Source organism: Entelurus aequoreus, linkage group LG22 (genome assembly GCF_033978785.1).
Source record: "Entelurus aequoreus isolate RoL-2023_Sb linkage group LG22, RoL_Eaeq_v1.1, whole genome shotgun sequence".
Taxonomy (NCBI): domain Eukaryota; kingdom Metazoa; phylum Chordata; class Actinopteri; order Syngnathiformes; family Syngnathidae; genus Entelurus; species Entelurus aequoreus.
The window spans coordinates 14,646,614-14,661,046 of record NC_084752.1 but is presented as its reverse complement, the minus strand read 5'-3'; the positions used below and the strand labels follow the sequence as shown (position 1 = coordinate 14,661,046).

The following is a 14,433-nucleotide window of genomic DNA, read 5'->3' as shown; positions in this document are numbered from 1 at the left end:
GAGTTCAACTCGTGAATAATAGGAGCAAAAACAAAAGTGTGGGGTTTATATTTTTGTTCAGAGTAACAGGCTGTGGCGGCTGTTGGTATTTCAATTAAGGGGAGGCTAATTTTCAGCTAATCTCTAAACACGAATCCAGTCTCCGATAACAGATAAAAGATATAAAGATGTTAGATTTTACAAAAAAAACGTCACTTAAGGGGTTGTAAAATTCTCCATATCAACACAGAACAAGGGAATGAAACTTGAAAAATTCTGACAGTGGTTCACATTTCAATATTGCTGTTTTGCTCATTTTGTTGTCAATGAAAAAGGGATTCAGCCTTAAACAGATCATCCAATTATCATGCAGAAGATCAGTGTCCAAGCCAGTCGAGGCTCAGCCCACTTCATTCTCTTCCAGAGACGCTCAGTGGAATGTTTGAACAAGGTGAGTAAGGGAAGTCTGTAAGTCAGATTCGTAACTTCAGGACAAGGATTGGCTCCAAGGGCCTGGTCGGTCAGGCTGTAGTGCGAAGTGGGGGTGTGCGCATGCCGTGGTTGGAGGAGCCGCTGCCCCAACGCCCAAGCCGCCAGCCGCGAGAACTAAGGTGCCGGCAGCGCCTCAGTCTTACCGCCGACACTAGCCACCCGCGCCATTTCTCTCTTTCAAAGAACGCCACTATCCTCTTAATATTTACGCTTTGCACATTTTGTACATTGTTGTGCGGGGGGCAGGTATATCTTGGATATATTAAAGTACCTCCAAATAGCAGACATGCTGCCAGGATGTATTTTAACAAGGCGTCTTGCATACGGTTGATGAAAGTTTTTCGGTGGCCAAATTTTCGGGGCATCAATAGTCAATACTGCGCAAATAATAAGCCATATATATCTATACATACAATGTCTTACTTTGATTTGTTTTGACATAAAATACACTTATTTTTTATTTTATTTTGCCATGGCGCCACACCACGATCTAGTGCATGTTGGGGAAACCCTGGAGTTAGTCAATTTATGAAAAAAGCTATGGTCATAACTGGTACTGGACGGAATGAAACAATATACAGTATAATGTGTATACACTACCGTTCAAAAGTTTGGGGTCACATTGAAATGTCCTTATTTTTGAAGGAAAAGCACTGTACTTTTCAATGAAGAGAACTTTAAACTAGTCTTAACTTTAAAGAAATACACTCTATACATTGCTAATGTGGTAAATGACTATTCTAGCTGCAAATGTCTGGTTTTTGGTGCAATATCTACATAGGTGTATAGAGGCCCATTTCCAGCAACTATCACTCCAGTGTTCAAATGGTACAATGTGTTTGCTCATTGGCTCAGAAGGCTAATTGATGATTAGAAAACCCTTGTGCAATCATGTTCACACATCTGAAAACAGTTTAGCTCGTTACAGAAGCTACAAAACTGACCTTCCTTTGAGCAGATTGAGTTTCTGGAGCATCACATTTGTGGGTTCAATTAAACGCTCAAAATGGCCAGAAAAAGAGAACTTTCATCTGAAACTCGACAGTCTATTCTTGTTCTTAGAAATGAAGGCTATTCCACAAAATTGTTTGGGTGACCCCAAACTTTTGAACGGTAGTGTATATGTGTCTGTGCGTTTTTTAATATTAATTTTGTTTTTCCACACAATGACTCCCCTCTTTGCATTTGATGACAATTTGAATTTTACAAATTTGCTAAATCAAAGAAATTGCAATAAAAAACAAAGGACTACTTTTACTGTGTAAAATGTCCTCATTTTTCTTCATGTTGCACTTTATTTGATTTGAGTGAGCAAAGGTTTTGTAGCTTTATGGTGGAATCACTTAAAAAAAAAGTGTAATTTGAGAGGCGCACTTACTGCACTGAGAGCTTCTCATCTGCATCTGCTATAAACATGTTGCCCACCTGCACGCAGTTAGAAAAACACGGCGTTGTTCAATTTGAGGAAACAGACTTTGAAAGGACAACTCCACTTTTTTGTTTCATTTTGCCCATCATCCACAATCTCTATATGAGGCATGTCCGTTTTCTGTGTGTTCTAAATAGTGAAAAACTGTAAGTACAAGGCAGTTAACAATACAGGTAACTGGGATTAATCTATTCAGCCTAGAAAGCACTCTAAAAATATTTTCCTTTAATAGTAAATAGTCTCCATGAAACAAGAGAACCTGACCTGATGATATCAATATTTTCAACATGTAGAAGATGAGGTAAAAAAGTCAATGTTTTTAGTTGCACTGCTACTTTCAACACCTACCATACTAGTGAGGGTAGAGAAGAAGCCACCCTGGTTCTCTTCTTCTTTGTCTTTGTACTGCCTGTAGTACATAAGAGAATGAGGAGAAACAATCAGCAGGAAGGGGGGGGGTAATGAACGTTCCAGAATTACAGGTTGTGACAATCATTGGTACTTTAACTTTAAATCACACACAGGCAAGTAAACAAAGAGGCTTTTTGTATAATACACACACACACAAACAAACACTCACTCACTCACTCATCAACAGACTATGCAAAGTTGCTCATCACATAAATAATCTTTCTCCACAAACAGCATTTTGCCTCATGCAAACACACGACTGAACTGTTAGCTATGCATACCTTTTTGTATTTTTTATGAGTTAAGTAGAAATAGAATTTAAAACATCAACACAAACTCATGGGGCTATCGGCATGATCATTCTACACTCTTGTTTTTGTTTTTCACCTGTTATATTCTGTTAAAGCTTGGTGAACAACCATGCCCATTCCCTGGGGAAGAAAAACAATTATATTTCAATCTGATTTGTTTTGAAACATCAAATAAAGACAGGCTGTTTATTGAAACTCCAATTATAATTGTGGGTGTGATAACAGCATACTTACATCCAGTGTCGGCTCATCATCCACGATAGAGAGCTTCACAATATATGGATTTACAGACTGAGAGAGACAAATAAAAGGTCAATTTTATGCACATTATGTCAATAGTTAATTGAATATTAATGACCAGGGACTAAAGTTATTTTCTGCAAAGTGCACATATATAATTACCAATAATAAGACACAGACAATATGCAATATGTGCAAAGAACAAACCTCATACTTTCTGTAGTTGACCAAAAGGGCCAGTAGAACCACAGCATCATAACCATGCTGCCCTCTACTGGACGCATCTGAAAGAATCTGTTGGGTAGAAATACAGCTGCACTGAGAAGTGTTGAAAGCCACCATCTGTCATTTAGACACATTCAATTCCTCAAAAGTATAATATACAACACAATAGGGTTGCGCGATACAGATATGACATTAACTTTATAAATTTGACCGATGAAAGAGCTTTTAATACTATATTGTGATAATGCATGTTGAGGACACATTCCAGCTGTGTTTGCAAACTTGACAGTGACAAGCGAATGAACGCGTCCTCAACGCACTGTAGTATTCTTGCTAGCGGCTAATAGTACTCCACAGTGCAAAGCCACTTCTAAGTCTGTAAGTACACTATATTGCCAGAAGTATTTGGCCACCTGCCTTGACTCACATATGAACTTGAAGTGCCATCCCATTCCTAACCCATAAGGTTCAATATGATGTCAGTCCAGCTTTTGCAGCAATCACAGCTTCAACTCTTCTAGGAAGGCTGTCCACAAGGTTGTGGAGTGTTTATAGGACTTTTCCACCATTCTTCCAAAAGCGAATTGGTGAGGTCACACACTGATGTTGGTCGAGAAGGCCTGGCTCTCAGTTTCCGTTCTAATTAATCCCAAAGGTGTTCTATCGGGTTCAGGTCAGGGCTCTGTGCAGGCCAGTCAAGTTCATCCACACCAGACTCTGTCATCCATGTCTTTATGGACCTTGCTTTGTGCACTGGTGCACAGTCATGTTGGAAGAGGAAGAGGCCCGCTCCAAACTGTTCCCCCAAGGTTGGGAGCATGGAATTGTCCAAAATATTTTTTAGTATCCTGGAGAATTCAAAGTTCATTTCACTGGAACTGAGGGGACAAGTCCAACTCCTGAAAAACAACCCCACACCATAATTCGTCCTCCACCAAATTTCACACTCGGCACAATGCGGTCCGAAATGTACCGTTCTCCTGGCATCCTCCAAAACCAGACTCGTCCATCAGATTGCCAGATGGAAAAGCGTGATTTCTCACTCCAGAGAACGCGTCTCCACTGCTCTAGAGTCCAGTGGCGACGTGCTTTACACCACTGCATCCGACGCTTTGCATTGGACTTGGTGATGTATGGCTTAGATGCAGCTGATCGGCCATGGAAACCCATTCCATGAAGCTCTCTGCATACTGTACATGGGCTAATTGGAAGGTCACATGAAGTTTGGAGCTCTGTAGCAACTGACTATGCAGAAAGTCGGTGACCTCTTTGCATTATGCGCTTCAGCATCCTGTCAGTTTACGTGGGCTACCACTCCGTGGCTGAGTTGCTGTTGTTCCCAAACTCTTCCATTTTCTTACAATAAAGCCGACGGTTGACTTTGGAATATTTAGGAGCGAGGAAATTTCACGACTGGATTTTTTTGCACAGGTGGCATCCTATGACAGTTCCACGATGGAAATCACTGAGCTGCTGAGAGCGGCCCATTCTTTCACAAATGTTTGTAGAAACAGTCTCCATGCCGGAGTGCTTGAATGTATACACCTGTGGCCGGGCCAAGTGATTCGGACACCTGATTCTGATCCTTTGGATGGGTGGCCAAATACTTTTGGCAATATAGTGTACCGGTATCTAAACATGCTACACTATACACTGGAAGAGGATATGCTAACGCAAGCTAGAGCTATTGAATGAAAACTAATATTAACATTAACAATACAAATTATAGTATCAGTACATGGGTGATACTACAGTGATTAAATTGACATTTTTTATTATCAAAAATATTTTCAGTGGTTGGATCGATATCCTTTTACTATCAAAAATAATTGTGTCATTTCTTTATATTGCTTTACAAACTTAGGGGGGAAAAAGTCTCTGGACACAAAAGGACTTTAAAGACTTTCTATTATGCAAAATACAATGTTCTTACCTGATGGAACATGTTTTTTGTATTTGGGATCTCCATAAGTCTTGAAAATGTCAATCAAACCATGGAGGCATGGCGGAGATATTCATAAAACAATCTTGCCTTCTTTCATATTTTCTCCAAACGAGGCATTTGGAATTTGAGTAGCTATGTTAGTATTTGTCACTAGTTACGTCAGTGGATATCTCTATTTACAGGTATGGTAAAGTTTTGGGCGAGTCAGAGTCGTTATGGTCCTTCTTTTTCTCTATCCTCCTGTTGTTGGGCAGACTGACTCGTATAAACACACACATTCTAAAATCCTCCGCTGTTGTCATTTACTTATATGTCAGTGAACTCTATTTGGAAGCGCTAAAAACTTCAACATGGTTGACGGGGAGAAGTCGCTGTCAAAGTGGAGGCACATAAATAAGACCGCTCATAAAACGGCGCATCATGAAGAGACTGTCAGAAAGTGACTTGAAAACAGTTTATAAAATATAATTATGCAAAATTTTGACCAAAGCACTATCATGTTCCCATGAGGAAGTGTTTTAAATATGATCCATTCAACGGCAAAAACAAAAGGATTTAAAATCTAAACCAATATAAGGAAATAGTCTATTTAATTTCTATTGTTACACCACCAACCTGTGTTCTTGTCTGGTGTGATTAATAATTAATTTAATGATCAAAAATTTAATTATAAAATGATGTTGAAAAGTTCCAGAATTGGTATGACCGATACTGTCCCTGTTATGACTTGGCATTAGAAGGATTGATAGCCAAATGTGTAGTATAGCCTAAAACTAATGTAAGTACCTAAACAACAGAAGAATACGTGCTTTATACATTTTAACAGAAGAGTAGATAGAACCATGTTACAACAGAAAGAAACCAGCTATTGACAGTAAATTATCAAGTTATTTATAGTTCTGACGCATACGTCAGCAGCCAAATTAGGAGCCTTTGTAACTCGTTTTAAAAATTGTCCTATTATCATTTATATGCCAAATAATATATTATGATATATAAAGTTATTGCTGGAGGCTGCAGTATAGATTGTGATAAAGATGTTAGGCCATTTCGCCCATCCCTACAACACATAAAAATAGTATTTGTAATTTAAAACATGTCTTCTTTGTCAATTAATACTCGCATTAATAATTTTAGTTTTTACAACTTTCCAATGGCTGAGTGTTGGGACACTGGTGGGGAATCGAACCTGAGTCATCTGCACAAAAAGTAGCAACTACACTAAAAAACGACTAAATGACAACAAGGCAAACCTCTGATCTTAAAATGTAATATTATTGTTTTCATTAATACTACTTTGTTATTGAAATACATATTTTTATTCACTTATATTTGAGAATTGAGGAAAATAATTTAATAATCTAACTTTAATACTTATTTTATTCCACAATTATAGGCCGTTAATGCATAGACGTAAAAAAAAATAATTGTATTTTTACTGGCATACAGATGTGAAGTTGCAGGTTTGCTTAGAACTTACTTGCAGAATGGCTTCAAATATGCTATTGATCATCACATATTCCAAGATGGTATTCTGACTGATATTGTCGGTTACCTGCAAACACATACGTTGAAGTGATTTTTTTCCCCACTTAAGTAAAATAATCTGTTACATGAAGGTCTTCTATATTGTCTCACCGTCACCAGACACAGCAGAAGTTTGAGACAAAGGCTCTTTAGACTTTCTGAACCATCTCCACAAAGGAGGCTATCCAGGCTTTCCATTAAGTCCTGCAGCAAGCACAAACCACTTGTAATTCCTTTAACGTGACGCTGTGTATTCATGCTGGAGATTCTCTGTATACCTTCATCCTTTGCTCGGCTTTGTCAAAGCCCATGAGCATATTAATGATGTCAAAGCCAGACGCCGACTTGTTCTTTTGATGAACCCCACGAAAAAGTGCACATAGAGTCTGGGAGAGAAGCACACACAGGTGGCATTAAGAGAGAACTGTGTTACATATTCTACATGCTAAGATGGTAAATGTAGTCACCTGGAGAGCATTGACAACTTTGATCTGATGCTCCTCTCCAAGAGCCTGAACGCTGTGATGGAACAACGAGTTAATGTTGTCCTGGATCCGCTGAACCTCCTCGCCATCGACACTCTCCAGCTTCGACTCAAGGTACTCTAAGTTCACCTGGAAGAGCAAAGGAGTCGTTTTAAAATGTACAAAAAAGCAGTGCTTAATTGTGATCATGCGAACGACTGGAGGATGATAACACATTTGAGCATGAAGGAATTGTTCACTTGGCCATCTCTTAATTCCCTACAGACAACACAGCACACTCTCTGCCTAATCCGGCCCAGGAATGACACCAGCCCAAATTCAGTTCAAAACTTGGGAAAGACTAACATAGGGGTCCCCAAACTTGGGGGCCACATTGGGTTGAAAGAATTTGGCCGGGGACCAGGCTATTTATTTGTGTGTGTATATATATACACATATGTATACATATACAGTACAGGCCAAAAGTTTGGACACACCTTCTCTAGGTGAAACCCTGATTACTCTACTGTACCTTCATTAGAAACAGCTCATCCCAGAAGCGAGGGCTGTTTTTAGCAGGGTCTTCTTTCTGAATTTAACAGACAACGCATCGTTTCAATAAACATATTTAACATTCATAATATAGTTTGCAGTTGTCATGCTCATGATACTCACTGCAAAGATCTCATCGTACATCAACACCACCTTCTCCTTTAGAGGTTTCTTAGAGGACGACGTCCTCCTCAGCAAACCTGCCTTCTTCTCCACCTGAGACATGACTGGGCCTGGGCACAAGGACAGATACACACTACAGTACTGACAAAGAGTTAAGTGTATTCGGATTAACCTAAAATGTATTATCCAACTGTTTTTTTACTGTTTTGCAACTTTTTGCACGAGTTGCAGTTCTCTAACAAGGAACTGAATGAAACAAATCACAAGTGTGTGATCCATAAATGGACCAATAAATGTCCTAGTTTGATGAGGATTGGTATTTAAACATTCCACATTTGATCTCATCAGACCAAGACAGCACCTAAGAATTGATCAACGTTATCTCGTCATTTCGAGGCTTCAAAAAGAATGTTCTCAGAGGCAAGTAGCCACTGATCTTTGATTGTCAACAGCAGTATTGCAACAGAGCTACAGACTGGAAGAGTCAAATAAAAGGCATACTGTATAAAATGTAGTGTTCCCATACATTTATTTGTGACGAGTTGTTGTTAAAACTCTGTACAGTGGATGATATTGTAACTCCGCTTGGGATGGGCGATATATATTGTAGCCTCCTGTGATGACGACATATATTACAATGTATTCTTTGCTATATAACTCGAACCATTTCAAAACGGGTTACAAAGGCTCCTAATTTGGCTGCTGACATATGCGGTAACATATTGTGTCATTTCCAGTTGTAGTATTTTCTCAAAACTATTGGTATTATTTATCTAGTTGCTAATGTACTGTTAATAACTGTTTACTTTCTTTTGTAACATGTTTCTATCTACACTTCTGTTAAAATGTAATACACACTTATTCTTCTGTGTTGTTTGGCTACTTCAAATTAGTTTTGGCGATACCATAATTGTGGGTATCGATCAAATAAAGTAGTTACAGGGACAGTATTGGGCACACCAATGCACACAAATGCTGATAATTCAGATTGTCATCATTGAACAATTAAATTTTTTATCAAATTTATAAATCGAACAAAAACAGGACAGCGGTTAAAGAATATCAATAAAATATCTAATTTATTTTCTACTATTGGCTCTGATTTAAATCATTAATTTTTTTCCCCCCTTAAAATCTTTGTGTTAAGGGACTTATTTCCTGAGCTGGTAAACAACAACAAAAACAACAAAACCACTGTAACCAACTGGAAGTATCAGCCATATACTGATGCTATACTTGGTATTGTTACTGTCGATATTTCTATTGACACGCCCCTCTTTGTTTACATTCAAGACCTCTAGCTTGCAGTTAGCATATCCTACGGTGTGTAGTGTAGAATGTTTAGCTATTCCTCGTCCTCCACTGATGAGAAAAGGAAAAAAAATGCCGCTGTGCATTCCTCGACGTGCTCTATTGAGCGCACCGCTGGGCACGCTCTTACTATTACGGTTCAAACACCTGCCGCCTCTCACTCTGCTGTGTGCGCCTCGGGACAAGCCCACGGGCGTTCCTCTCCTGCAGCGTGGCTGCACGCACTTTGCAATCAACACACGCTGATGAGACCCCTGCCGTCTTAAGCCAGCGTGTCCTGCGTTCCAGTGCCAGAACGTAGCTACTTGTACAGTTAGCCGTACACGTCGCTAGCTTCCTTGCATAAGTGCTTCCTCGCTCCTTGTGTTTTGCCTCCGTTGTGCTCATTGTGTCTTGTCCTGTGTTGCCATCCAGCAGCCCTTTGTCATCCCCTGGTTTCTAGTTGTGTGTCTAGTCTTCCTGGATCCCCTCTGGACTCTCTGCTGCCTTACTGGATCTCGACCTCACGCCTGCCCTCAGACAACGACACCTCGCTCCAGCCCATGACCTTCTGCCTGTCCCTGGACTTTCGAGCCTGCCTTGCTCTTCCTGGACTTCACGCACCTCCAACACCTCCCGGTAACACTCAACAGATAATCGCTTCACATAGTGACACACCACATATTTGGTTTAATTACACACGTCACACATTTGTGCAAATAAACACACTGCAAGCTAACGAAGTCCCTGCCTCCGTGCCGTCTCCTTCTCCCACTGTACCGTTACATTATTTGCCGCCATGGAGGTGAGGATTGCTGACTTAGAAGTGGCTTTGCACTGTGGAAGGACAATAGTCGTTAACAAGAATGGATAAGGTTGTACGGTATACCGGTATTAGTGTAGTACCGTAAAACTAATAAATCATATTCGGTACTATACCGCCTCTAAAATAAAACATACCGGTCCCCCACCCTGTCGTCGTCAGGTCATGACATTGCTGGTTTACGAGCAGACGAGCATGTTCGGCAGCGCACAATCACGGAGTACTTACAAACAGACAATGTGTGTGGACAGAAAAGGGAGAACGGACACATTTTGGCTTAAAAACTAAAGATAAAGGTGACGTTATAACACTGAAACGCCCTCAGGAAGAGGTGCTTTAAGACATGGCTAGCTACATAGCGGCTAAAGTCCATCCGCAGTCTGCAGTGTTGTAGACATTTCTAAATCACTAATCCTTGCCTCCGTGGTAACAAATAAAGTAAGTTTCTTACATGTATCATCCCTGCAGGACGAGGAATAGCTAAACATGTTTCACTACACACCGTAGCTGACCAGCATCACAATGTAAACAAACGCCATGGGTGGATCTACACCTGACATCCACTGTAATGATACCAAGTACAGGAGCGTATCTAGTCGATACTACTATGATTACGTCAATATTTTTTGGCATCACAACATCTTCTTTCGTTTTTTTAAAATTGTATATTATGTTTATATAAACTCAGGAAATATGTCCCTGGACACATGAGTACTTTGAATACTACCAATGTATGATCCTGTAACGACTTGGTATCAGATTGATACCCAAATTTGTGGTATCATCCAAAAATAATGTAAAGCATCCAAATAACAGAAGAATAAATGATTATTACATTTTAACAGAAGTGTAGGTAGAACATGTTAAAAGAGAAAGTAAGCAGATATTAACAGTAAATGAACAAGTACATTATTAATTCATTTTCTACCATTTGTCCTTAATAATTTTGACAAAATAATAGAATGGAAAATGACACAATATGTTACTATTTTATTTAAGGACAAAATTGCAATAAGAAACACATGTTTTTTGTTAAAATAAAGCCAATAATGCAATTTTTTGTGGTCCCCTTTATTTAGAAAAGTATCGAAAAGTACCGAAATATATTTTGGTACCGGTACCAAAATATTGGTATCGGGACACTTGTTGAGGACGCATTTGTTTGTCCGCTTGTCGCTGTCAAATTTGAGGGACACAGCTAAAATGTGTCATCAACATGCATTATCACAATATTTAAGTTAAAGATAAAGTACCCATGATTGTCACACACACACACACACACACACACACACACACACACACACACACACACACACACACACACACACACACACACACACACACACACACACACACACACACACACACACACACTAGGTGTGGCGAAATTATAAGGATAGTATTAAAGGCTTAATAGTCGGCCAAAAGTATATTATTTATATCATATATCATCTGTATCGGGCAAATGTACAATTGTATGTGTATTGTCTTTAAAATCAGCGCATGTTCACATGGAGCCCAATAAACACCAATAAAAAAAATTTTAATCATGCGTGTGTGTTATAACGTGCACGTAAGTCATTAACTTTACATTCTATTGTTGGATAAGGTTTAAAAACATGAGATCATGTGGCACGTTTGTTATGACACAAATTAAAAAGATCAATTCTCCACTGTCCAAACAAACACTATGCCGCTGTCCTATTTGCCCGCTTACACCACCCCACTACCCAATGCCGCAGCTAGATTCCAGTCCTGTGGGAAACACAGTAATGTATTGGTAGATTCATTTATCACACAACTGTTGTGAATTCTGATGTTTAGCTCCTTGTAAGAAAACAATAAGTCGTGCAAAACCTAGACAAACATTGGATCAGTTGGACAAAAGTTTATAAAAGGGCAAACTTTAGTTGTATCCTAAAATTACACTCAAAATATCTTTGAATTTTTGTGAGTAGTGTACATATTAATAATTACAATAGAAAAGGAAAGTACGCGAGTTGTGGAGATTATATAAGGTAATATTAGAGAAGGTCCGGAGTCAAAATATAATACATTCATTTTAATAACAGACCTTATTGCCCAAATAACTGTTGTGAGCTTTTCAGATGGACAAAATGCATGAAATTGTGGTTTTAATATTCAGGCTAACATTATGTTAGCCATGGAACTTGTTGTCATCAACTTTCAACGTTTGGTTAATAACATCATGCATGACACATGATGTGTGGGATGGGATGCTAACCAGTTAACGTTACTTTGTTCGATAATGTTTGTTAACATACGTACAAGTCTGCTAGTGTTTTAACCTTTTTTGCGCCAAGGCTCATTTTTTGTGTTGACATAAAATCCGGAGGCACGTCACCAGCAGAAATCATTAAAGCATTAATTACTGTTTAATAAATACAGTATTGGTCAATTGACTTAGTTGTGATTTCATTCTCTGCATGAAAGTTTAAAATGAGCATACACTACCGTTCAAAAGTTTGGGGTCACATTGAAATGTCCTTATTTTTGAAGGAAAAGCACTGTACGTTTCAATGAAGATAACTTTAAACTAGTCTTAACTTTAAAGAAATACACTCTATACATTGCTAATGTGGTAAATGACTATTCTAGCTGCAAATGTCTGGTTTTTGGTGCAATATCTACATAGGTGTATAGAGGCTCATTCCCAGCAACTATCACTCCAGTGTTCTAATGGTACAATGTGTTTGCTCATTGGCTCAGAAGGCTAATTGATGATTAGAAAACCCTTGTGCAATCATGTTCACACATCTGAAAACAGTTTAGCTCGTTACAGAAGCTACAAAACTGACCTTCCTTTGAGCAGATCGAGTTTCTGGAGCATCACATTTGTGGGGTCAATTAAACGCTCAAAATGGCCAGAAAAAGAGAACTTTCATCTGAAACTCGACAGTCTATTCTTGTTCTTAGAAATGAAGGCTATTCCACAAAATTGTTTGGGTGACCCCAAACTTTTGAACGGTAGTGTATATTAATGCAGTATGAACAAGAATGTTTTAATGTAGACACATAGAATTATCATACTGCTGTGATTATATGCATCAAGTGTTCATTCAAGGCTAAGGCAAAAATATCGAGATATATATTGTGTATCGCGATATGGCCTAAAAATATCGAGATATTAAAAAAAGGCCATATCGCCCAGCCTCAATTCATTTTAATAACAGGCCTTATTGCCAAAATAACTGTTTTGGGCTTTTCAGATGGACAGAATGCATGAAATTGTGGTTTTAATATTCAGGCTAACATTGTGTTAGCCATGGAACTTGTTGTCATCAACTTTCAACGTTTGGTTAATAACATCATGCATGACACATGATGTGTGGGATGGGATGCTAACCAGTTAACGTTACTTTGTTCGGTAATGTTTGTTAACTTACATATAAGTCTGCTAGTGTTTTAACCTTTTTTGCGCCAAGGCTAATTTTTTGTGTTGACATAAAATCCGGAAGCACGTCACCAGCAGAAATCATTAATAACTGTTTAATAAATACAGTATTGGTCAATTGACTTAGTTGTGATTTCACTCTCTGCATGAAAGTTTAAAATGAGCATATATTAATGCAGTATGAACAAGAATGTTTTAATGTAGACACATAGAATTATCATACCGCTGTGATTATATGCATCAAGTGTTCATTCAAGGCTAAGGCAAAAATATCGAGATATATATTGTGTATCGCGATATGGCCTAAAAATATCGAGATATTAAAAAAAGGCCATATCGCCCAGCCTCAATTCATTTTAATAACAGGCCTTATTGCCCAAATAACTGTTTTGGGCTTTTCAGATGGACAGAATGCATGAAATTATGGTTTTAATATTTAGGCTAACCTTGTGTTAGCCATGGAACTTGTTGTCATCAACTTTCAACGTTTGGTTAATAACATCATGCATGACACATGATGTGTGGGATGGGATGCTAACCAGTTAACGTTACTTTGTTCGATAATGTTTGTTAACTTACGTATAAGTCTGCGAAACAAACACAACACAACGTTGGACGTGTTCCTCTTTTGGCATTGCTAATAGCCGATTGCATTATATCTGTCGCCCAATGCACAGCTAATGCTAGCCGGCTAAAGCCTGGCCAGACAAGGTTGTTATCATTAACGTAGCGAGCTTCGACGACAAAACGGTTGACATGGACGCATTTACGTGCGTCTTGCGTTGCGTTATTATTATAAAGATTCTAAGAGCGTCTTCCATTCTTACCTCACTTTCAATGTATGGAGTGTGTTTGTAGCTCATAAATCCTTCACACAGCACTAGCTTCTGCTAGCACGCTGCTAACTCTCCAGCCCCCTAGTGGTCGACAGTGTCCCTGCACCCAAACATGGCAACAATAATAAGGAGCAGTAATCATTTTTATGCACTTTGCTAGAAGCTGCATCTATTCTATTTCAATAACTGGTATTATTATTATTATGTCGTTTTGTTGTTTTTGAATAATGTTGAGGTTTTTTTGTGTCCAAAGTGCGTTCACCTCGGCCCTTATGGAAGTAGAATTGTCTCACATCAACTTATATATATCAATATGATATTAATACATATGCATTAGGGCTGTGAATCTTTGGGTGTCCCACGATTCGATT

General features: G+C 38.7%; 1 protein-coding gene across 3 annotated transcripts in view; it reads right to left on the bottom strand.

Annotated features, from left to right (window-relative positions):
* Positions 1-14,175, bottom strand: part of armh3 (armadillo like helical domain containing 3) — a 45,891-nt gene extending 31,716 nt beyond the window's left edge. For all 3 annotated transcript variants that reach the window (XM_062032802.1, XM_062032806.1, XM_062032803.1), the window contains exons 1-12: positions 14,054-14,175; positions 7,699-7,808; positions 7,556-7,612; positions 7,027-7,173; positions 6,838-6,945; positions 6,671-6,763; positions 6,513-6,587; positions 3,070-3,156; positions 2,857-2,913; positions 2,699-2,742; positions 2,249-2,309; positions 1,850-1,896 (exon numbers count right to left, since the gene is read on the bottom strand). In XM_062032802.1, coding sequence (XP_061888786.1) covers positions 1,850-1,896; positions 2,249-2,309; positions 2,699-2,742; positions 2,857-2,913; positions 3,070-3,156; positions 6,513-6,587; positions 6,671-6,763; positions 6,838-6,945; positions 7,027-7,173; positions 7,556-7,612; positions 7,699-7,800 — 878 coding nt within the window. In that variant the 5' untranslated portion in view covers positions 7,801-7,808; positions 14,054-14,175. The remainder of the gene's footprint in view (positions 1-1,849; positions 1,897-2,248; positions 2,310-2,698; positions 2,743-2,856; positions 2,914-3,069; positions 3,157-6,512; positions 6,588-6,670; positions 6,764-6,837; positions 6,946-7,026; positions 7,174-7,555; positions 7,613-7,698; positions 7,809-14,053) is intronic.
* Between the last annotated feature and the right edge of the window lie 258 nt (positions 14,176-14,433).